This window comes from Hippoglossus hippoglossus, chromosome 15, assembly GCF_009819705.1.
Source record: "Hippoglossus hippoglossus isolate fHipHip1 chromosome 15, fHipHip1.pri, whole genome shotgun sequence".
NCBI classification, from domain to species: domain Eukaryota; kingdom Metazoa; phylum Chordata; class Actinopteri; order Pleuronectiformes; family Pleuronectidae; genus Hippoglossus; species Hippoglossus hippoglossus.
Window position 1 is genome coordinate 14101711 of NC_047165.1, and position 25831 is coordinate 14127541.

The 25831-nt window shown below is 41.7% G+C and overlaps 1 protein-coding gene across 2 annotated transcripts in view; it reads right to left on the minus strand.

The window, feature by feature from the left end:
• The window catches only part of slc35f3b (solute carrier family 35 member F3b), a 53068-nt gene that overhangs the window by 18903 nt on the left and 8334 nt on the right, over positions 1-25831 (minus strand). Inside the window, exon 1 of one of the 2 annotated variants that reach the window (XM_034609105.1) lies at positions 5142-5464. The exons of the other annotated variant lie outside the window; for it this stretch is intronic. Coding sequence (XP_034464996.1) covers positions 5142-5217 — 76 coding nt within the window. The 5' untranslated portion in view covers positions 5218-5464. Of the gene's footprint in view, positions 1-5141; positions 5465-25831 lie in introns of those variants that run through there. 2 annotated transcript variants of the gene reach the window in all.

Consider the following 25831-nt stretch of genomic DNA (forward strand, 5'->3'; position numbering starts at 1 on the left):
AGAAAACTGAATTTGATGGAGTTAACTGCCACCAGAGTCGTTTTCACGCATGAAATGCAACAAAGCCCACAGCAAAAACTATTTTTTCGCGGACTCTATTTCAAGGCCGGTCACAATTACTACCAGCGCTGAAGGCAGGCTGAAAATATTCTGTTATTTCTGCTTTGTAATAATCGGCCTGCCGGGCTCACCGCTGTACCGGCCGGTCCACTGGGGCCCTGGACATTTGGAGAGGATATAGGTCAACTGAAGCCTGAAGTTTTGGATCAGCCCCCTCAATTTAGAATTAGAGCTTATTTTTTTCCTTTCTGGGGATTTCACTCAAATGATGAAACACTACACTGTTTCAGAAGGTAATTTCCCAAATCCAACAGGGGGCGTTTTAAGGGACTTTGGGGAGCCTGGAAAAAAGGTAAACCAGAGGGGCCCTTAATCAACACACTCGGGATAATAAACCTCATCATTCTAATCTTCCAGTTATTCTTTTATCATAAAAAGTGCAGTAACGTTTAAGTGCAGACCCCCACCACCATCCCAGGTACATACATACACACACATTTATAAATTTTAGTTTCAACCAAACCTCTAAATTTATTACACTGTTGGCTGATCGCTATAGTGGCATAAGGCCTTTTTGTGTCATTGCAGTCTACTGTAAATATTCAAATATGGAATTAAAGGTGGTTTCAAAACATTGTCATCGCTGTTGTATACAATGTTGCTACGCCCCAGATATGAAATTCAAATAAGACATGCAGCAAGGGAAACCTTAAATTAAATTATCTACCCATCCATTAGGGATTAGGATACACCCTGAACAGGTTGTTATACAATGGACCTGTATTCAAGCCATGTATTCACTGAATTCTCATTCATTCATTACAATGACTCTCTCTGCTCAAACACTCAAAATCTGAGCAAAAAGACTCTCGGTAACATAAAAGCCCCGTCAGTGTGTGTTCATCATAAAGAGAGAAAGGTCTGTTTCACTGGCTTTTAAAATGAATTTAGACAGAAGGAGAAGAAGAAGCCTCACTGTTTTGTCCTCTGACGAAAGTCAACTCCAACACGTTCAAAGGATGAAAGTAACCTTTGAATGGTGCTTAAATAACCAAAGCTTCAAAATCAAGAGTGTCACTGCTTCAATATTAACAGCACTGACAATGCAGGTTAAACTGTATTCGCTGTTTTCAGGGTTGAGCCAAGGCGACTTCAGCTGAACAGATACAACAGATGACAGGATCATCAGCCCAGTTTTGCTAATCACTCTTAAAGCACTTAATGGTTTAGGCCCAGTGCCGAGTTGCTGGACTCATATGAGCCAGAGAGCCGCCCCACATCCTCGGTTTGTTGGCGGTTTTTGTGTTCAGTTAGGTTTTTTAGTTTTTTTTTCCTTGCATGATTATATTCAAATGTTTTAATCCTGGTAAAGCATTTTTTAACTTTGAAGGTTATTACTGTTATGATAAACGTACATGTGCTGTATTTCTGACCTTTGTTGTTGCAGATGTAGCCTCATCTCCATATTGAGGTTGTTGTATTTACACTCGGCCTGAATGTGCATTTACATACAAATAAGACCCATGCAAATGAGCTTGAGGTGCAAGATTCGACTTGTAACCTTTAAGAAAAGATGTCATGATCTTTTTTACCAGTAACACTTCCTTATTAATCACAATCTCAGAAAATCATTTACGTTTTAAAGCCTTTCCTTTTTGGTTCCTCGCTCAGTGGTATATGCACAGTTCTTTTGCTATATGCAAATCTTCATTAAGAGGATGATGAGAGTCATGCACCGGGCACAAGTAGCAGGGCAGAGAAACCACATTAATCTACTGTACGGCAACAAAGTTAGTGTAATACACAACATAGAACAAGATGGTGGATATCCCCCCTTGTACGTCTAAAGGTATTCCGTACAAATTGAATTACCCACTACCAGTAGATGTTAGCAGACGTTAGCAGGTGTTAGCGGCCACAAGTGGATGTTGGGGACATAACTTCAGTTGTGTAACTTAGCGTCATCAGGTGCTTCAGCCTTTTAATCACAAGATGAAATGACCTGTAGTCATGAAAAGTCCTAAAACCTGATTAATTTGACAAACACGATATGTCACCTCGTGGGAAAACTCAATACTACATTTAATGAGTGACCTGAAGCTTTTACTTTCTCATTTCCTTTCATGCAGTGGTTTTAATCTGTGGTCAATTGCACGGAGGCCTGCAACAAGCTTCAGTCTACCCCTAACAGCAGCAGGTGGTGAAATATGAGCAGCATCCTGGGATGTGTGTGTGTGTGTGTGTGTGTGATGACATTACAGAGATTAAAGAGTCTTTTGTGAACCATCATGAACCTTCCTCTGACAACACAGGAACAGTACAATTATTCCCCAAAGACACCATCACTGGAAACACATTACAAGAAGAAATCGATAATTATCATCCATGGGCTTCAAGGTGGGGGGGGGGGGTTGTGACAGGAGGAATTAGAAGAGGATGCTCGGTGGACGGTGAATCAACCTGGTGGCTGTGGGAGACAGAGGGAGAAACTAACGAATGGACTTTTATATGGACATTAAAAAAACGGGAAGACCCATGGGATGAGAGATGATTGTGTTACCAGCCCCAAGTAACAGTTGTACCATGCACTAAGTCTGATGCCGACGCTGATTGGTTGTGGTTCAGCCTTTTTCTCCGAGCGCAATCAAAACTATCTGACTTGTCGGTGATCCAGTGACAGTCAGTCAGGAGCTGCATCCGCTCAGGCGTGTACTCGCTGTGGACCTGCGAACGTTCACTGGACCCCGAAAATGAAGAAAAAAAAACAATTCCAAAAGTGAACAACTGAGTCTTTGACAGTTGGGCGCAGGTTGTTAGTGAGCGGAACAGAGGTTTTGGAGCTGGTGTTACATAAGCTGCAGAGTCTGTGAAAAGCTGTGCGTTGATCCGCCGTGGCCTCCCCCCGCGATTCCCCTTCCCCTTCAAAGCAGCTGCTGGAACGGGGAGCCAAACGTTCAAAATCGCAAATATACAGCTTTGACTCCCTTCAACGGTTCACAACACTGTGTCACCCCCTCCAACACAAACACACTCGCACACTCACGATCCTCTCTCTATCCACGGCCTCGTGTCACAGCGAAGCTTTTGTTCCCTCTAAATATAGACAATCGTCAAACAACAGCCCGCCATCGCAGCCCTACTCTGAGAATATAATATTTCCGAGCTGACATTCACGCTAATGAGCTTAAAATCTTGGGTAATCCAGCAACGGGAACGATTCTGAGTGTATACCTCACAATGACTGAATACAGGGAACACAGTATAAACAGCTACAGCACATTGCCACACAGTCAATCTGTTAGATTTCGGCAGAGTCCATATAAAACTGGATGAAAATGCCTCATGCATATTCTAGCAGCCGGTCTGGTCATAAATTATGAATAATGAAGTATTTTCCGTCATTTTCGCAATCATACTCCAGACGGCTACAAACATCTGGAGTGCATGAGTTAAACTTTCTTAGTCAGCAAGGCTCTGAACAGCTTGAAAAAAAAACTACTTTGACAAAGGGTAAGAAGTTAACAGTTTTACAAGTATTTATATTGTTATATTGGAAATTAATATTTGTAATGAATAAACTTAAAAACTGCTACACTGGCGTTTTTGGCAAATTAGCTTCGCTGGCTGCGGTGACACAAGTTGATCTGTCACCGTCAGCGTTTACTTGAGCCTGACCTTACTGTACTGCACAAAGTACAGCTCCCAACAACCTTCACCCAATCACACAATCAATGATCTGATCAAACAGTAATTGTAGCAGCGAGTCTTCAGAGACCTTCAGGACTGTTTTTCATGTGCCATGTGTCGTGAACACGTATTTTGATCATGCAACTAGTAAACAAAACAATGCCAATTATAGAGGTAATTGCTAGGAAATACATGTTGTACACACACACAGGATTTATCAATCCATAATCCCTATTTTTATTTTTAGGTTGCAGATGTCAGGGATTACTCCAGATGTGAGCCTCCGACACCATGTTCTTAAAGAGTGCTTTGAAATCAGCTGCCAATTCAGTGTCGTGATGTGCTTATGCCAAAATGCCGAGACGCTCATCAGTCCTCTGCACTGAGAGGAAATCAAAAAAAGAAAAGAAAAAGCTGTATAACATCGCTCCTTTGCAAAAGCATGGGGCTGCAAAACGAGATCGGAATCAGAGCAGATTTACTGTACAGTCAGGAGGAACTATGACACAGTACTTGTTGAAGATGTCAGGAGAGGTGTTGAGGAATGATGCAGAAACACACACACCTACACACACACACACCTACACACACACACACACACACACACACACACACACACACACACACACACACACACACACACACACACACGGGGCATAAGGAGTCAGAGAGGAGTTGTCTCCATAACTGTGCCCCTGCGTAATGAAGCCCCAGAAGACCGACTGGAGGATGAGAGCAGTCACCTGCAGGGACCACTATCATAAGTGCTGCATGGGTTCATGTCCTATAGCAGCTGCTTCGGTGTGATGCTCTGCTATTTTAGCAGAGGAAGGGGTGGCGGTGGAGGAGTGCGAGGGGGAATCCCTGCTGCAATAACAACTTCAGACCCTCCCCGAGGAGCAGTGGATGTGGCACAAGTGCTTCATCCCAAATTACATAAATAAACGCGTCAGCGCACCGTAGTGGTTTGGACAATGATAGGCTACACGTCTAAGCTCCATTTGGAGGGTTTCAGTGAAATCATATGATTGGAGAAAATAATGGGCCAAACAGGTAAAGCTATTTAACCCGGGGTGCATTTTTGCGCAGAAAAAATGGCACATAATTTTGTGCGATTACGCGCATGTTTGGTTCCCGTGTGTGTTTGCTCGCTCGCAGAGAGATTTTTCTAAAGTTGAAGCCTGTCTCCGGCAGAGTGGGATGAGATGGGAGGGAGAAATCCTCCAGCTGACATCTTCTCTCTCTCAGATCAACAACAGGGCGCTTCTAAATTCAGAATCATCCAAAAATAGAAATAACAAATAAAACGCGCACCAGGCAGGGGCAGCAGCGGCGGCGGTGTGCGGGGCTGCGGGCGCGCGACACACGGACATGTGATGTGAACTCCAGCCTACCTTCCACTTTGGTGAGGGTGAGCACCGGACTGTTGCAGGCGGACAGCGGGGCGACCCTGGCGGAGTGTTTCTTCATGGTGATGAGGAGCTCGGGCGGGCTGAGCTCGGAGCCGCTTCGACTACATCCCTGAAGCGGATTTGGCGCAGACACCCCCAGACTCTCCTGACGGGACCCCCCTTTTGGCGTCTCTAGAGCCGGTCCCCTGCTCCCTGTCCCTGTCCCCTCGAGTCCATCCGACCCCCCTGTTGATGAGGATTTTTTTTATATACTGTCGTCTCGTATCCCCCCACCCCCTTCCTTCCTCCACTTGCCTTCCCCTCCCCAAATCTGCTGTATCCAGTGCGTCCCGGTCGCTCTCTCTCTCTCTCTCTCTCTCTCTCTCGCTCTCTCTCCTCCTCACTCCTCAGTTTGACAATTGCTGCAATTCGCCAGCGTCACACAGCCTATCAGCCCCCCCCCACCCATCCACCAACCCTACAGCAATACAACCAACTCATACCCACCAACACCCCCCCCCCCCCCCGTCCCGAAGCAATCCCCGGCTGTCCTCCCCGGACCTCCCCCCAGTGGCCGTGGTCCCCTCCTGGGCAGAGGAAGCTCAGAGAGGACGCAGTGCGCAGGCAAACTCTGGAGCCTGGGACAGACACGGTGGGAGCAATGCGGTTGAAGTGAGGCTGTTTAGCCCATAAACACTCTAATTGCAGCTGTTTCTACCGAGTTAACATAATGAAGCGAATTATTCCCTTTAATTCCATCCAGGGACCTTGTGGAATCACGGCTCATTAAAAGTCCCCAGACCCCACTTTGTAATACAATTCTATTGATTGACTCTAATAGCATATTTTTTTTTTTTTTTAATGCTGCTTTATTTCTGTTTAGAGCTTTAATGAAAGTTGCACTTGTTGGTTGTTAATACTGAATCTGAAAATTAGATTTGATTAGAAATTAAGATTAGAAGAATAACCAAAGAGCTGGTTGTGAAATTAAATATGTGTCCTGAAGGGATTCTTCACATTCATTACATGGCATGATTTGGTGTTAACAGTGTGAAATGTTTTTATATTAGGCCTTAATATAAATAGATTAAAACAGTTCAATGTTTTCCATGATTTTTTCTGAAAACCCCTAATTACGAGGTCATTTGTTAATTCTTTGTTTTGTGTGACTGGTGATGTGAGTCTAAAGTGACGCACTTGTAAAAAAAAGCATGTGGCTCAAATGTCCCCAAACCAATGTGGGCCTTTAATTTGGCAAACACCCTGTGCTCTCGGGAAGGAGTAATCTGGATGGGAACCGAAAGTGGCCCATGTGGTAAATGGTGAATATGTCACTTTTGGCTGGCATGTGTTGTCGCTATGGCTCGTATACTCGTGGCTCAGATCCAACAAACAGTAGCGGACCGCCTAAGTGCCATCATTCCACGCAGTATGCGGACTGGATGACAGAGTGTGGCAGAGGGAAAGTGTGGGCCAAGTCTGGGCCAAATCAGTTTTTGCTACAGGGGATCTTACCTCATTCTCACTCTGCCTCTATGTGAAGGGATGTGGGTATTACAGACATAATAGGCCTATCAAGTAGTTGCAGATACACTGCAGAGATGCATGGTCCCGGCTCCTGGTTCAGTATTCTGTGGTAATAACAGCAGTGCCACAGTGAACCTGCACTCAGCAGCTATACTTTGTCAAAAACACAGGAGTAGTACAACCGGTGGTGCTGTGTGCAGAGCAGCCAGGCAAATTCACACCGTGCTGCAGCAAACACACAGCATTAGCAGCATACAGCTCTGGCGTTGTGTAAGGAAAGGCAATAGTAAACACTGAGGTGAAAATCAAACCAGTGAGATAGAATTACATACAGGCTGGATCACATGGCACACCATTTTTTGTGATTCCACCATACATAATAATTCAGTCTGGGAATGAACTCTAATAATTGCAATTCATGTAAAACCAGTCTATATATTTGTACTGATACACTTGATTGTATTCAGCACTCAGCAATCAATGGCAGTCAATAGAGTCTCGGCCAAGGCCCCTTAAATTCAATCAAGCTGATATTAATTGCTCACACTCACAGATATCAATTAAATATGCCATTTTTTTTCCATTCCCTTGGAAATCAGTGAAAAATCTCATTTCACAATGTTATAGAAAGTGATAAAAAAAAATTCCCCTTTTGTCCGGATCAGTGGGAAAACTTAATGGGTTCTTTCTGGGCTCGTACCCCAGCCTTTCACCAAGTTTCAAGAAAATTGGTTGAGCAGTTTTTGAATAATTCAGCTAAAAGACAAAACAAACAGCACTGATAACATCACCTCCTTGGCCGAGGTAATAGACGTCCTATCTTTGACTTTGTTGGTGTCATCACAGCTCAGATCGTTCTGGCAATCTGAAGTTTCACAGTGAGAAACATATTCAGGTGCTGAACATGTCGTTGAACGTCCCCTGACTCTCGTCTGTTAGCTCTCATCCTACCAACGACAGAAACTGCATGTGACAGCTGAAGTGACGATTCCCGAGCCAAGGTCGACTTTAATCACACTTTGAAACTGTGCGCCAACACACAGCGGAAATCCCGCCTCACGCTGTTTCTGTGTATCTTAATCGTGTCATTCCATGTGTCACTTGTGGTACGTACACAAACAGATCATAGAGCAGAGGAACACAGATCGCTGTCAGTGGTACAAATTGAAGAGCTCTGTATTGATCTGTGAAGGACTCTGCTTGTCCCTGTGACCCGATGTTAATGTATTTTCAGACGCACACACGTGTGTCTGCAGTGGCTCTCCCTGCGTGTGTGTGTGCGAAAGCCTCGGAGTGTGAGCATGCCTAAAGGAAGCTGCACTGAATAATTCACTGCTCAGACTCTACCTCACACACAGGCTAGAATCCCCTGCCCGGCCTAACTAGGACAGGGAGCTCTAAAAACCATCCATTCTGACATCCCTCGGCAACCAAATCCACTTGATTCTTGTCCTTTTTTTCCATTTGCTTCCCACTCTTCCTCCTGTGTTTGGGTTTGAAAGACAGGAAATGTCAGGACACGGCAGATGGGAGCTAATGGATGAAGTGCGAGGAGTCACAGGGAAGGGATGTAAAAGATCAGCACAGGATGTTTGATGGATAAACATTACAAACATGTTCCCCCTGTGAATTACACTGTTGTGTTGAAACATTCCACATCACAAGTTTGTGTGTGTGTGTGTGTGTGTGTCTGTTCGGGCCCTGCAGCTGGCAGCTTTCTCTGTCAACTCATACTGTCGATTTCCAGTGGCTTAGCGTGGCGAGAACATGAAGATTCAGTTAGAGAGCACCCGCTATTATTGAGAGGGAAATAAAACAGGGAGGTGGAATTAGGTGGAGCCGGTGAGATCATTAAAAGATCCCAGTCAGTGACTCATAGACTTTTATCTGCGAACACGGAGGAGGATCAAACCGGTCAATGCTCTAAGGCACCACATGACAACTCTCTCTCTCTCTCTAACACACATTTACATATACTGTGGGACTGCATTACGAGGGTTAAGCGTGCATGAGCAATGAAGAAGTTTAAAAACCCAAATCCTTTGAGGTTCCTGCATCGGCAGCGCTGGCGTTTGAATATCTATTTCTACCCAGAGACGGATGGGAGCAGAACCGGGATGAGAGGGGATTGTTAAATGTTCCAATGTATCCAAAGAGAGGCTTGTGTTTTCCTTAAATGTTTGCTCATGCTGAACAATGAGGGAGGTCATGGTAGCCATGTTTGAATCAACCCAACATGTAAGATGCGCCATATGAAGTTTTCTGCTACAAAATAAATATCAAGGTCATAAAGACATTATAGGGAAAAAATAAGGTGGTTATGCAAATAAGGATAATATATATTTCCATTAGCCAGCAGAAGAGCTATATAACAAGACATTAGTGTGGAGCTGATTTCCCAGGAAACGAGTAATGTCTTGATATTGAAATTTTAGAAGATGGAAAAGTTGATGTGTCTTTTGAGAGTTAGAAATATGATTGATATAAATTGTGAATGTGGAAACATTAAACACAGTAAATGGAGCAGTGTCAATGTGAAATAACTGGAAATGAGAATAAAGACGTGTTTGAGCAACTGTCAAATTCTGCCACAATTCTCCCAAAATGAACAAGACTAACAGCCTTGGATGTGTGCGGCTGTACTTGCACATAGTGCTGCTTCGAGCTAATGCTAACGTAAGTATGCTAACATGCGAGCCATCCCGATGAGAACACGTGGAGGTTGAGCAGGTGTAATGTTGACCACTAGTTTACTTTGTTAGCATCTTAAAACTTTTTAATAAACACAAAGCACAACCAGGGCCAATGTCATAAGTTATTACCACCCCTGTTTGTTTGGCTGTTCGTTTGGTAGGAAGGTAACTAAACTAAATGGATCCCCATGAAACTTGGTGGAAGGATGTGGCGTGGGTCAGAGAAAAAAACGATTACGTTTGGTGTGGATCTGAACCATTGGGCCCGGAACCAGGATATTTCATCTCTAGATCCAGCCAAAGGTCACAGATACATCTTAACTTTCACAGTTGGCTGAGAAATCAGCTGTTGACTGTGATCCCACAGAGCAGGGAGAGAGGAAGGTAAACAAGTTGGTCTGAAAAACCTGTTTTATTGATTAGGTATCAAAGTGCTTTAGTTGCAAATCACACCGCACAGGGCTCTTGATAGTGCAAGATGATGGACTCGGAGTGTTAAAATGTGTGTGTAAGACTAAACGATCTCCTGTTAATAAAACACAACGGCGCCAATGTGAGTACATGTGCCTGCTTTAATTTGTGCACGGGCGGTGTTTGGTACAGTCTGTCGGCTGTTGGCCTCTTTGCAGGAACATCAACAGATCTGTAATTGGCATTTACGATCCAGTGACACAGCTAATCCTGATTTAAGACAAATCAATTCCTCGTGTAACACCAACAAATGCAATTTAACGTGAGCCTTGCTCAGCTGAAATTAAAGAAGCTTTGAGATTGTGACAACCCTGACCACATCGAGATCTTTCTTGGATTTTCACCCAGCAAAAATCAGATTTATTCACCTAACTGACTTACAAATAACCAATCACACTAACAGTTATTCGATGGAAGATTTGGCCAGGAGGGATACAAAATTTGTATGTGTTTGTCAGATGAATAAAGAAAAATACAACGGCAGCTGTAGATGTACATTACCAGTCAATAGATGATCATAATATGCTGCTATGGTATTAGAAATGCTAGCAATGTGGTGCAGGGATTCATTTTTATATTGAATATTGCCAGTGTTTTTTGGAGAGGATTTCAGTGTTTGCTTCTCTTGAGGAAAACATAAATGGATTTTTTTTTATCTTCTCTGAACCATCACCCTCCACTGTTCCAGTCCAGGTCACTTCTGGCTCTTGCTCTGCATTGATAACACGTAGTAGGGCTGCGAACACGAGAGTCGAGGGTTCACAACAAAACTGAAGAGGAGTCGGTCTCGCCGCCCGCACGTTTTTTGAGAGCTGCTCCCGGGGGCGTGAGAAAGGAAGGAGGGGCGGCGGCTGAGGCAGAGAGTTCTAAATAACAGCTTGTTTCAAGTAGCAGAAAGGTCAAGTCAAATTAACTTTGCCTCTTCCTGGTACCCTGATACATCTTCGGAGCAGAGGCAGCTCATCGGTGGGGGCAAGCAGCTGTCAAGGTACTGCAACCAACAGCGGTTTATTGGATTAATGGCCTCAGCGGGGTCCCCTGAGGGGAGGGGGGGGGACGGTTTCCAAAACACCTCACCCACTTTAGCTACATTGCAGAGGTACAAGGTGAACCACACTTGCATTGATTTTTCTTTTATATACTTGAAATCAAAAATGCCGTCTTGTTGTAACTGATAAATAACACTGCTTTAAGGATCCATGAAAATAAAAGGCTGACGGGTTTTGCATCACACTTCAAAAATATTTTGAATCAGTCTTTTGCAAATCAATCCCTTGTCTGGAGAAATCAATACCTCTGTGAAATATTGTAAGAGCAGCATGAAATGATGGTGTGTCCAAGGACCTTCATATAATTAAAGTGTGGTGATGTTGCAACAGTGATTTGAAGTCATGCAGCTACGCAAATATGCAACATAGTCATCTCTTCAGTCTCCAGTAAGTAGATATGTATTCAGAACATTCCACTGATGATCATGCATATGGACCCCAGGTATATAAAAATCAAATCCAAAATATAATCCAATATAATTATTGTGATAATAATGATTATCATAGTAAGTATGATTGTAATTGTATTACCACTTTTATTATGATGATTAGTATTAGTAGTATTACTTTGTTTGTTCAAATGTCGCCAGTACAAGACCCAATTATCAACTAGTCTAATTAATCAATTATCATCGTTGGTGTCACTTAATTATCTTTCGATTGCTGTATTACACATACTGCTCTGCATGTGCCGTCATGCACAAAAGTGAATAAACAGTCTGACTGGGCATTTGTTGGTGAGAGGATTGCAACTCCTCCCATTTAAAACACAGTGTTTTCTAGATGGACAACACAAAAAGCTTCACTTGGTGCCACTTTCAAGAATTGTTAGACTTGCTCTCGCTCACAACCACAGCTAATGAAGCCCAGCAGCATTTATTCAAAGCTGTCAAGTTTTAATACCTAGTGATAGCCCTTATAATCACTCCCCACCCCGGTGGCCCACGCTATATCGGGAACAGTGAGTCTCCATTAAAATGACTTCCCACAGGAGGAATTTGGCCCTGACAGCACATCCCTCTTTTCTAATTAATGTTGTTGCCGAGCAACAACATGTGATATAAAGAAAAAAAAGTTTTATTTGTGGTCAGACCAACATGCGCGCGGCCTTGGAGGTTAGAATCCTGCTCATGTGGGCAGCAGTGCCTAAAGGGAGAGTGTATAGAGTAGCCTACGCTGCTCTGTGCAGTAAATGAGATGCACAGAGGTGTTGCACCAGTACATAAAACCTGCCTATAATCATTATGTTCTCATGTTGGTGTAATTTTCTTAATGACGCCCCTTAGTGTTAGTTTTCTTTTATGGGTGTTTTATCAGTTAAATTACAGATTTGATCTTAGCTAAGATCATTAGAAGAGACACCATAGAAGACGCAGGAAGAAAACCTATGAGCTAAATCCAATCCAAAGCTTCTCTATGCACTTTTTTTCTGCATCGTTTAAAGAGACTATATATAGTATATATTTTTGATATTTTATTCATCCAGGGTAATTTTTATACGAGCCATTTGGATCTGCACCAAATTTCACACACTCACACTCACTCCTGGTTTTCGTCAAAATACACAAATCATTCTCTGAGAAATCAACAAAATCAGTGAAAGTTACGTGCATTCGTATCTGGATGGTGTCAGGGGCGGGTTCAAGGGCGGGGCCAGGGAGCCACTGGCCATAGCTGACATCTGATTGGTCCCTGCCCTGTCAGTAGTCTGTATGAATGAGTTGTTCCATAACAATAGTAACAATAAATAGGACAATTTGTTATTTTCTAAGCTTTTTTGAAGTACACAATGTGCTTGAACAAGGATCAATTTTTAAAATATATTTAATGATGTGTAGCTTTGCTCAAACTTATAGAGCTAAAAGTAAACAAGGAATGACTAGAGCTGCTTTCTACACCCACTTATTATTTCTGCTCGTGTGAGGATGAAACAAGTCTCTCTATCTCACAGCTTCCTGGTTTTCCTGAAAAAAACTGCTTAACAGGCGCAACATTGTGCAGAGGTTTTTGGGGAAATAGGCCCTTGATGTTGAATTTTAAGGATAGTTGTATTTGTCACATCACCCTAGAGGACACTAGTTAATCCCTGCTCACTTCACATAGAAACTGATCCTTGCACCCCAGCTGCTGGTGGAAGAGAGAATTTTCCTGTGGGAAATGATCTACACCTTAAAACTAAGATACTCTCCCTCTAACAAATGGCTTGCTTGCTCCCCCTGTTGTCCACATACAGTAATACAGCCTGAGTAACTTCATGTGCAGGACATTTAACTTCCCGGCTGTAAATCGGTTTTTCATGTTGCACCTGTTCGGGTGTTTAACTTTATATTGAATGCATTTTGAACAGTCGGAGCTGTCCGTGGTGCTGAAGCAGTAAAAGACTCCACTACCTGTTTTATTTTTATTTTTGTTGAGGTGGCTCTTTCTCATCTTTAAACTGCACTTACCTCGCTGTGCTTAACATTATTCAAATCGTTCTCAAATTGCTGTAATTAAAGTGGGAACATTCCCGAAAAGCTTTTATCTGCCACTTGCATTTACATCATGCTATTACCTGAGCCTGAAAAGTGTGGACATGAATTTCTAACACTATTTTATTTCAGCTTTACCAATATACTATAAAACTACTTTTTATAAAAACTAAAAAAAAAAAAGATAATTGGCCTTTGGAAACATTTCGCTCAATACATCTGTATAAATGATGTATGTACACCATGTACTTTATAGATACAGCCCCAAACTATATCACAACTACTGTGGCTATGAAAAATATGACTGAAAAGAAATATACACTAGTTATATATGCAACACTGCCTCGACTGACACCAATCACTGTCACACTTGTGGAGGACAATATCCTAAACTTCCATTGTGCCTGTAGGGGGCACTATGACCCCATGTACTCAGTGACATACACACACCTGCTCAGAGTTTGTATGAAAAATGAACAAGAAATCAAACTGCAGACCTGCAGACCTGCAGTGGAGCAAACAAAGTGGGACAGCAGTAATGAAAGGTGATGACGTGACCTACATACACAGAAAATACGGGACACACACAAGCTGTGCTGCTGCGCACTTAAATAAAAACCAGACATGCACACTTAAAGGCACACAAGCACACAGAGAGGTTTCAGAAGAGTACAACTCTGCACAACTACAGTACACACACACACACACACACACACACACACACACACACACACACACACAAGCATTAGTCCCAAACAGTGTGACGGCTCATGTGCACTCCTTATACTTTCTCCTCTTTCCTGTCAGAGCCCTGTCACATTTTTGGTATTTTCTCTCCAGGGTTTGTCACAGTGAGGTGATGGGAGGACAAAGTCCAGAGTGAAAACACAATGACTAACTCTATAAGCAGCTGGGTAGTGGATTTTCCAAAAAGGGAAACATAGTTAAAAATAATTCTCCAGCTTTAGTATCTGATAAATCACAGCTACATAGGCAAGTTATGTTAGGTTGGAAGTAATTTGTCGGTATATTTGTATTAAAGCTGTTTTGAGGGTAAGCACATTGATATATATGTGCAAGTTTTCCAAATTGTGTAAAGGTGGACTCACAAAAAAAAATATTCAAACTGCATTTAGAATATTTCAAACTTATTTAAAATATTTGAAATATAAGGCTGATGTTTGTATTGATTATTGTTTTTGTCGATAGCTTCCATAAAGAGACAAAGACCAACAATGCGTCCGTCCATAATGCTTCCTGACTTCTTTCAACTGCTCTCGACTGAAAATGTGCATCGAAAACTCATCAAATGTGACGTTGATGCCATATGATCAAATTTTCATTAGGCTTTTCAGAATAACGCATCAATTTCAATAAATTATTAACACAAAAATGATCTCCCTCTGGAGCTTCCTATGATAACAGCACTGATGAGGAAAACCTGACATGTCACTGGACGCTATAGGAGTTAAGTCGCTCCAGAAGATCGCAGTACAAAGAGGTGCCAATGAAACAAAACAAAAGATGATTCAGATCCTCCTGCCCCACTACAGCCCCTCATTTCTGATGTAGAACACTTGGACGAGGAACCAGCAGGTGATCTCATGTTTAAAAAAGCCTCTTGTTTAGTCTAGGTGGCCGAGATACTGTAGAACAGGTTCCCCTGCAGTTCCTGTCGACTCAGCCGAAAAACTTTAAACACAGAAAACAGCTTGTGAAGCACAACATCAGCATGAAGCTAAGGGGACAAATGCACTGATGCAAGAGCCACACACACACACACACATTCTGTTTACATAGTGTAACTTTATTGTTTACACTATTATTACTGCTTATCACTACAAATATTGATATATGTGATTAACCTATAAAGCATGTGTTTAATTAGTTTATCTTTTTTGTTTTTCTTAAACATGTTTATTTTCTAGAAAGGCCAAATCATTTTCTAAATCAGCTGAGGCCTGTAGTTGCTTTATTTTATTTACAATTTCTTTTATAAAGTACAAATAAGCAGTTGGTTCTCAGGTGAACATTCACAGCAGCAGGACAGATTGGTTTCATTTTTGATGTTTTTAACGTTATTGGACAACACTGGACATGTGTGGCACAGAGACATAAGCGACATTATTTGTTGGTACAGTATTTTCTGTGGTCATTTGCATGGACCTGGATATAACCTCATAGATCTGTGTAGCGTTAATTCAGTTTTAGGTCTATTTCGGGAGGAGTTAACATGATTTTGTCTACCTCCTGTATCCGAGGAGCGCACAGAGATGTGGCTGAATACATTAAAGTGTGAGGCGGCTTTCATGTGCTGGTGCAACGCAGGTTACCTCCAGGCACTTAACAAAGGTTAATTAACATGAATAGCAATCGGCAGCTTGATCCCTCGAGCTGTAAATCTTTTCTCTCCCTCTCTTTTGGTGGAGGCACTGAAAAGCCAGTGTGTTACTGTCGATTTGAAACTTATTCATATTTCTGAACTGGAATGGCACACACATCCGTCAAGGCCCAACAGTCCCATTATGAAACCACATTTAAAGGGCCAGTGGGTAAGATTTAGATGAAAGGGATCTATTGGCAGATATTGAATAAAAAAAAATCCTAGTGATGTTTTCATCTAAATTGTATGAATTGAATTTCTTTACCCTAGAATGGGCCCTTTATATTTAAATTCTTTACATTTACATCAGGAGCGGGTCCTCTCTACGGAGGCCGCCATGTTTTTTACAGTAGCCCAAACTGGACAAATTAAACACCTTTTCAGTTTTTATGAAAACTGAACGTTTCCACAGGTTCTCTTTCATGTTTGGAAGGGAAGGGGTGAGGTGAGGGGTATTCAGCTGCAAATTGCAACTTCACCACTAGATGTCAGTAAATCCTACACACCGAACCTTTAAATTCACTAGATCCAGATTTTTATTTGGAACTGCACCAAATTGTACACAGTCATAAATATCCGTCCCCTAAACATGACGGATTTTTCATCAAAATCCATGAATCCTTGTAAAAATTTTGAAATATCACAATGTTGAAGGAATCAAAAAATTCCGCACACGCCTCCTGATCAAAATTCAAATTAGAATGTAATACTGTGTAATCCAGCTAACTAACAAAAAACAAACGCAGACAAAAATATAGCCCTCTTAGCCTCCTCTTCCTCCACCAAGGCTAACGCCATTATCACCACTGTAAAAACTAAAGTTCCCCTTGATCCAGATCTGCAACAACATTTTTAAGGGTTCTTCTTTGGGTCATGCAGTACGCCTCCACAAAATTTTAAAGAAATTGGTAGACTAGTGTTTGCATCATCCTGCAACAGCACATACCTCTAAACAGTCCAATTAAATTCGATCAAGCTGCACCAATATTTAACGTGTTCTTCTCTGACCCATAGCACATCCTTTCACCAGGTTATGTGATAATCTGTCTTGTAGTTTTTTTTTTTTGCTTACAAACAGACAAAACAAAAAACTGACCAACAAACAAACAGACGGGTGAAAACATAACCTCCTCGTGGAGGTAAAACTGTCTCACCACACGTGGCTGCACAGGGGATCAAACCTCTGACCTTTCACCCCCTGACTCTCTTTCAGGCCAAACCTGTAGTTCTTCATTACAGCACCGAAACGTCAATGTCAAAATAACAACATCTGAGCCTGTAGCAGTGACTGGGCCCAGTTTGGCTGACCTGTTGCCACCTCTCTGTGTCTCCCTCCCTGTCACTGGACCTTAAATGATAAATTCAACTAATCCATCCATTTCTGTTATGAAGGCTGCCATGGAGACAGGCTGAGAGAACTTTGAACATTCTGTGCACAAATGACTGACAGTCAAATTACACCTCGGAGACACTACACCTTAATTATTTGGTGCTACGAATCATTTTAACTTGAACGTAACTGAGGCTGGCAGTTGAGGGATAGGACTCTAGTCTTCTGTGGTACATAATTCAGAGGTGGGGAACAGCTTCAAACACACAGAAAGAAAGGTGCAGTTAGATACAGTTGGCAGCTGAAGCAGTAATGATATAAAAGTCTTTCTCGTGAGGGACGTGATCATTCAGCTTCAGATCTGTTTGTCTTTGAAGGGTTTCCATTGGACACCAGGTCCTGGTCTCTCATCAGTAATCAAACCGCTTTCTGATCACACGATCTTCCCGTTCACGACAGCAGGTGGTTGGAGAACCATCAAAAGGCCAGGAGCAGGTGTGTGTGTGTAGTATGTGTGTGTGTAGTATGTGTGTGTGTGCTGTCAGTAGTGTAACATTCACACTCCTCCCTCGCCACTTCTCAACCTCACACAGCGCGAGAACCCGGGCAAATTGAGCGCAGTCAGTGTTGGACAAAAATAGAACTTGATGTTCCCCAAAAGCTGCAAATGCACAGCTTTGTGCGTTTGTTATAGGGTTTATGGAAGCGCTGTTTTCTTCATCATCAGAGAGGAAGTATGAGGAAGTAACATGGCTGACAACTGTCACCTGAAATCATGCTCCATTCTCCGCAGTAATTATGTTGAATTCACAGCGGCGAGCTCCACGTCTCAGGGCTTTCTTTGGACATATAAAATTTGTCTTTAGAAATTCAGATCTTAATAACCTGCCACACAAATCACTGGTTCAGTGGATCTCCTGGGGTCCGTGGCACACTGCCAAGGGGTTTATGAGAGGGTTTCCACTCGTCTCATCGGCTTTGGTGTAATTTGTACATAATAAATTCATTATTAATAACATTTGGACTAACAGATGAGCAGCACTCTGTAGCAGTAAGTGGGGGGGGGGCATTGTGGCTTCAGTCTCAGGACGCTGGATGCTGATCTCTGCAATGGTAACAACATTCATAGAATTACTTTCCCTTTGGGAATTTCTCTTCAAAGTAAAAGCACTACTTTTTTTTATTCATGAATTCATGAAGAAATAACAGCAGTTCAGGAAATCTTTCAAACTCATATTTAAGCCACACACGTTAGCAGTAATAAAACAAATTCAGTTAAAAATGAATTAAATTAATGATAAAAATGGTGCAAAAAAAAAACTAAACAGAATCCAGTTGATCATAGGTCACTTTTACAGTTTCAGAAAGAAAGCTGCTACCAGCATAAACACAGGCCATTTTAAACAGGCAGGTGTAGAACAGGCATTATGCTGCTCAATTACAATTATCATAATATATGGATAATCTGTGTGGTGAAAATATTTTCTATTCAAGTCTAAGTTTTTTAGTCCCAGGGACATATATGTGGGGTTCCTGGAAGACGTTCTATCTTCTCGGGGGTCCTTGGCTGAGTAAATATTAAACATTCTGTGTAATATTTTCTCATTGTGACTGTGTTATTCTGGTAGGAAAGGCAACAAAAACACTCCCAAAACAGCACATTTGTGGCAGCCACCACCACCCCCGAAGACAAAAGCTTTAAACGCTCGATACAATTTTCAGTCATAAACAGATCGGTCCGAGTGCTCTCCTTAAAGCGTGGAGTGATTGTGCATAGTATGTACTCGGGCAAATTGAGGCTTGTGCACTGGCTTGATTTGAATAAGCATTGTGATTAAGTGGTTGTTCTGCGCTTGTAGTGGGGCTGAGGGATGTGGACCAGTCAGCTCCCCGAGGGCGGAGAGGAGATTCAAGCCTTCCTGGCTCCGTCTGCACTCCTCCAATGGCTGTCGGCTCTCATCCGTATCCACAGCTCCCTTAATTGCCTGATTTCCTGACCCACGTTGAATAGTTGGTACGGTGCGGGCCGGGGGTTATAATAATGACTTATAGTGACATGGCATGGGGAAGACTCGCTCCCTCGGTGATCACAGCTCGCACCAGCAGACTCCAGCCTCGTCCCAGACCTCTTGATTTAGTACTTAAATTAAATCCTCATATTAGGCTGTGTAAGAGTGTCTCTGGGCTGGGGAGACTCTTGTTAGACCATGTGACACCAAAACTTTCAGATGAACTGAGTGCATTCATTCCTCCTCTATTCAAATGTAGGAAGCAAAAAATCTAAACAACTGTTAGTTGTTGAATCTGTATCTTGACTGACAGAAATTATTTATCAAATTAAACATAAATTAAGATGAAAGAACAAGTCAATTTGCAATCGATCAACATTTTTATGCAACAGTTTCAATGATCTATTAATCACTGAAGTCCTTTACCATTCTCTATAGTTCTATCTTCGTATTTGTGAAGATTTGGTTCATTTATTTGTGTTATATGGCAGTAAAGTGAATCTATTTTAGGTTTGGACAGACTTCAAAGAACTGTACCATGTATTCTCATGCATTTTATAGGCTAAATGAATAATCAATTTATCTAGAAAACAATAATCAACAGATGAATCAGTTATGAAATCAATCACTAGCTGCAGCCCTAGAGTTGTTTTACCTGTACACTTGGATTTTAATATATGTTTTCATATATATTTAATATATATATAAAATATTTCAAAGATGATCCCTTGTGCTTTGGGACAGTATTCTTTAGATAAAGCTGCCAGATTATTCTTCTCTTGAAACGATATGTAGGCTAATCAATTTAGGACGGATGTAAAGGTTCAGTTATTAAGACCATCTATCAATGAAGAGAGCAGCTTCTGATTTTCACGTCACTGTTATGCAGCTCTTTTTGTGGAATTTGGGAACTGAAGTTGAAAAATTGTGAAATTCCCCAGAAAACAAAGCTCAAAATGTTCTTTTCTTTTTAACTCATACAAAAAAATCAATTCATGAATTAAATTCTATTTGTATGGCCCATATTCAGAAATCCCAATATGCCTCATGGCTTAACAAGGCGCAACATCCTCTGCCCTTAACCCTCGACTAAAGTGAAGAAAAACTACCAAAATAATTACATTTGCAGCGCTTTAATTTTCCAATAAAAAACATTATACAACATTATATATATATATATGTCATTATGAAGCTACATGTGTAATACTGAACATAGCGATTGCTTATTACCCCTTTCACCTTGTGGTTTTTGATATCATCAGGTCTCGATAAAACCATAAACACTTAAAATGTGTTTTTTACTTTTGTGCTGCGGTTTCCAAAAGCAAAGCAGGCGACATCTTGCTCAAAAATAATGTGTTCCTGACAGTCGGTGTTAGCTCTGAAACAGCAGACAAGACAGGGAACATGAAATATCTTTTAAGTCGTGTCCTGCTCGTCGTCTCGGTTTGTAACGTGCCGGCGTCGAGACTTTAAAGCGCTTTCAGATCTGCGACATTCGAGGATCGTGTGTCTCCGTGCTGACACGGTGCCATCGTTCAGTATTCATGCAACTCTCCCGAACACGTGCAGTGAGGTAACCACAGAGGTGGCCTGATGCGCTCGCTCGTGGCTCCGGAGTTCCTGAGGAAATCGACATCGCTCACGCTCTCACAGTCATTGGTGATTCCTCCTGCGAGCGCAACAATAATCTATGAGATGGAATGAGAGATAGAAAGACTTGGCTGCACAACAGCGAACAAATACGATTCTGATGTGAAATTGCAACAACGCATCTGTATCATCCGATCTATTTCATTTAACCTCCTCCTTCCTTATGTCAGCTGGTCACAAGTTTGTAATCTCTCATCAGAAGAAGATAACAAAAACAGATTAAAGTTGGAGTGCACTGTGTTCAGCAGGACTATTCCCCTCTGATCAACATCCCACTGGAGGGATCAGCTGTCGAACACTCACCAATGATATTTCCTCTCATGCCGAAACAACAATTAACTGGCCTTTCACAGCCTGTTCAGACCGCCGAGGCAGAACAGTATCGAGTAGAAATGGATTCATCCAGTTGCTCGTCTTTGTTGTTGTTCTTCAAAGCCTCATCGTCTTTCACTGACAGATCTGTTTCTGCGGCTGCTGTTTCTGCCAACTCACCCTCACACACCCTCAGAGGCTTGTCAGTGTGTGTGTGTGTGTGTGTGTGTGTGTGTGTGTGTGTGTGTGTGTGTGTGTGTGTGCGTGTGTCAGCATCCTATTCGGAAACAGTGGTTAACACGAAGCTTTCACCAGCAACCGATCAGCTAAGCTTAGCATTAAGACTGGAAAATGGGGGGGGGAAACTAGCTTGTTCAAAGATAACACGCACTACTTAACATGTCATGCCTAGGTTACTTTAGTTGAATTATATATATTGTGTTTTATTCGTGTGTGTAACTTCATTTTATTCCCCCCTGTGCCCTCCGCCAAGGAGGTTGTGTTTTCATCTGTGTTTGTTTGTCACCAGGATTTACACAGAATCTCCTCAGTGGAAGGATGTGGTATTCTTCAGGGAAGCACTCATTAAAGTGAGGTGTGGATCTGTGTTATGGCCAAAGAGATCATGTGGAGATCAGAATCCAGGTTCCCCAGCTCATCTGGAGCAACGGGATGCACATGGGGATCTCAGCTGTCGGCAATCAGCTGAGAATGGGGGGGGGGAGGGTATATGAGGAGGTTTGGTTTCCTCGCTCAGTTGCTTGTTTGCTGTCAGAGGGTCAACACCTTCAGTTGATCCTCTGAGTTTGTGTTTGTTGGTTTTGTGTTTGTTGGTTTTGATTATTCTAAGAGTTTGTTGTTTACCTGTTTTTATTTACCCCCTCATTTATTAATAACAATAATGTTGGTGATTTTAATCTGCACCAAAACTGGTCTGGAAGACAAAACAAGTTGCAGTTTTATGAAAAGTTAGTTATGGAATACTTCTTGGGCTCGGTGTCTTCCGCATTTGTTTTTCACACTTTGGAGTTTGCACCGCCTAAAAATGCAAAGTAACATATTTACTGGTGCTGGTTGGTGGATTTTATTACCTTTGACAGAATCTGGCAAACTTGTTCCAGGTCTTTATGCTAAGCTAACAGGCTGCTGGGTGTCGACTATTTACTGACCAGTGCTATCAAATGCCTTATTCCCAAAACAATTCCACTAATCTCTGGTTTTATTCAGTGACAAAAGAAAAACATGTTTTTACAACGAGGAGTGTTCCACAATGTGAGCATGGAGCTTAGCGAGACTATATATCTCCACCAGGAGGCTGCACTATAACGTCCCATCCTCCATTATATCCATGTCTAAAAATGCCAGTAAACCATACTCTGCAGTTTATTTATTACCAGGACTGAGGGTGATCAAATTCTGACAAACACTGGACTAAATGAGACCATTATGAAACTATTCTCTGAGCTCATGCATGGCTGCTCTTTTTGTTTCTCCCCTCGATTAGACAACAGAAACCTTCTCCAATTTATTCTCAAGTGCCACAGGCTGAGCCCACTTGATTTTTTTGCTGAAGCTTCGCCATAAACGGCCGCAATTTTCTCTTCTCCAGCATCGCTTTTTTTTTTTTTACGAAAAACGACTCGGTAAAGGTGAACAAGGGCAGAGAGGATGAGACCTGAATGGATTTAAGTTCAGGAGTTGTAGCAGAGTGGTTGATATATATGCAGTTACAGCTCTCACCCCGCCGCAGACTGAGTCACACGTAAGAGTGTATGAGCAATGAAAACACACAGTGAGGGTGTGAAGTAAAAAGACTGTAGGGATGAAAAGAAGATAGTAATAGTATCAACTGACAACTTTATTATTTTCTATACTGGGAAAACCAGACGGCTGTAGATCAAGGATATTTGCTGAAGGGAAAATATGTCTATGACTGTGGGTTTGTGCTTCTTTGCTACCAGCAAAGTCTTGTATCTGAACCGTATGTAATCCTGACACGTGATGCCTGCTGGTAAAGTGGTGCTGTGTGGTGCAACCCAGCAGACAGTGTCAGTGGGGCGGTGGTTGCATCATTTTTTAAATTGTTGTACTATCTTTTTCAGTTTATCCATTAAACCAGCAGCAATGCAAAACACACTAATCTATATATGAGAGCTAAACACGGTAAATAGACTGTTGCAACAGCTGAGGTTCAGCACAATTAGACAATAAATTCAATATGGATATACAATTGTTTTGTTTTTTTTATACTCAATTTGCTATATGTAGTTCCCCAGCTCATCAGGAGCAATGGGATCTCCCTCATTTAAACCCCCCCTTTCTCTGTGACTCCTATCTTTTGGTTTGGTCCAATTTTCCTGTTGTTCTATCTTTTTGATGGATTTAGTGGTTTAACGGTTGTTACCTTTCAGAACTCAAGGACCCATTTTGTTGCAGTGTTTTGTTATGTACCGTGTTTTGTTTTTTTTGGGGGGGGGGGGGTTGTAACAGCTGACAATACTATAAAGAAGAGTAATAACTTTCACACAAATTAAACATAATCAGCCGTGACTGGTATAAAACAATGTCCAGTTCATCCAGTTGGAACATTTCCCAGACTTGTTTTTCATTTATCCTTTGGGGGACAAAGCATCAGGTTGAAAACAAACCTGAATTAATACTTGAAGAATTAGTCATCCTCTCTTTACTGTCAACATCTGGAACAACATGAGTCACTGATGCTGAGGAGCAGAGCGTTGACCCTTGGGGAGGGAAACTAAACACAATATATTTACTCACACATATTTACCTGCCTACATGTGTTTGGATCTGTTGGTAAACTGACTCATTATTATTATTATTGCTATGGTGAATATTAATATAACTGGTTTTACATTTCTATTTATTGCAATGTTAGGGCTTCATGGTGATTAATGTGCACCACTGTAAAAGTGATACTAATAATTGTTGCATCTCAATTTACATATGTAAAACTATGATTGAGAGCTACATGCATGGTTAGTAAAACCCAGAATGTGTGTGAATTTTTTTTTTTATACAATTTCTATTATTCAAATTAAACAATCTGCACAGGACCAACCCCTCTGCTTCTTGCTTCAGTGAATTCATGGTCTCACACAGTATCATGAGAACAAACAAAGGTTTCCTGAAGCTATTTGACTTGCCTGAATATATCTAGGTTGATTAAACTGAGTAAACACAACTGTCTGGAAGAACAAGTTAATTTCATGTGACATTCGTAAATTGGAACTTGACATATTTAAGCAATACAATAACGTAATACAGTTACACTTTAAGTGAAAATAACAAAGTAAATATATAACTCAAAACTAATTGTTATATTGATTCACTTTTTTCAAGGCAATCTATTTACTAGATTATTTAGAGTAAGATCGACTTATTTATTTTTATTTTACAGTGAATGATTGTTGTGTGTGTGATGTGTAAGGGCCACCAATATAATCCTAATCACCAACTGGGACCATGCCAGTTCTGGAATATTATCATATGATATCTTTCAAATATTTTAAAAATATCTATTGTCTTGTTTTTGGCAGTTCTTTTATTTCAATTACCTTCACAGACCTTAATGCAGCTACAGCTAACATGTCACTGTAATCTGACTCTACAGTGGACATGGGAAAGGGGTAAAACATAACGTCTGTATCTTATGTTTTCTTACAGCAGCCACACTTCTTTAAATGGAGCGCCGTGGTGATGATCTGACATGGAAGAAGAGTGACTGACACTTGTGATGTTGGACTCTGGATGATCAGGCCTTAAAGTAGTGAGGGGGTCAGCTGTCAGTCACGCACCAGGGCAGAAACCGTTTCGGGAATATATACAATAATAACTATTAATGCAGGAGGGTAATGTGGTGATGGTGGAATATGCAAAACTGGCTGAGATGTAAAGGAAGCTTAGACTTTTGAGTTCAATATGATGGAACTTTTGAAATGCATGGAAAAGGGGTAAGATGGCTCTCGAAATTCTGGGAGAAGAGGCAGTGGGATGTGACAGCAGTGCCCAACTTTTATAACTAGGTCAGTTGGTACATCACTTTTCTCCCAAACCAATGCTAAAACTAGAGAGATAAAAGAAACTACACAAGGGATATACTCTATTGACACTGTTGATTTGTGTCTTTTCACAAAAAGGCTTTTACACTTGGCACAGATGCAAGTGTCAAAATTTTGCTTCTCTCTGTTTTTGGACCATTTTCCTCTGTTGTGTTAATGATGATAAATATGTATAAAGTTTCTTTTAAAGTCTGACACTAAGGCAAGATTCAACCCACTTAAACGCATTTGAAGGTTTGTTTGCTTGGTTTGCACAGGGCTACAACCTGCCATCAATACTCATCCTCTCCCTTCAAGACGCCCAAATAAGCCTCCTCATTACCGGCACAAACCTGTTTACTCTTTGCTCTTCCTGTTCCCATGTGCACCGTGGCCGACGCACACCGCGACGAGACGTGCATGTCCGCAGCAGACCCTGGATTAATTACGCAGAGGTAGGAGTCATCGCTTCACAACTTCTAATTAACAGCGGATAAAAGGAGGTGAGGAGGAGAAAGGGACGACAGCCGGACAGAGTTTGACATTCAACTGGCAGGATTTGCATCACAAGGCCGAGTGAGCACCGAGAACAAAGCGCTGCCGCTGTAATTCAGTTACACGACTTCTCTTCGGGATTAATTCTGAGACACAAAAGCCCCACCAGTGCAGAGTTGAGGCCACCTGTTGTCAGATGTTACATAAAAGGCTTCACGAGTTCATGCGCGCGGTAAAGTTAC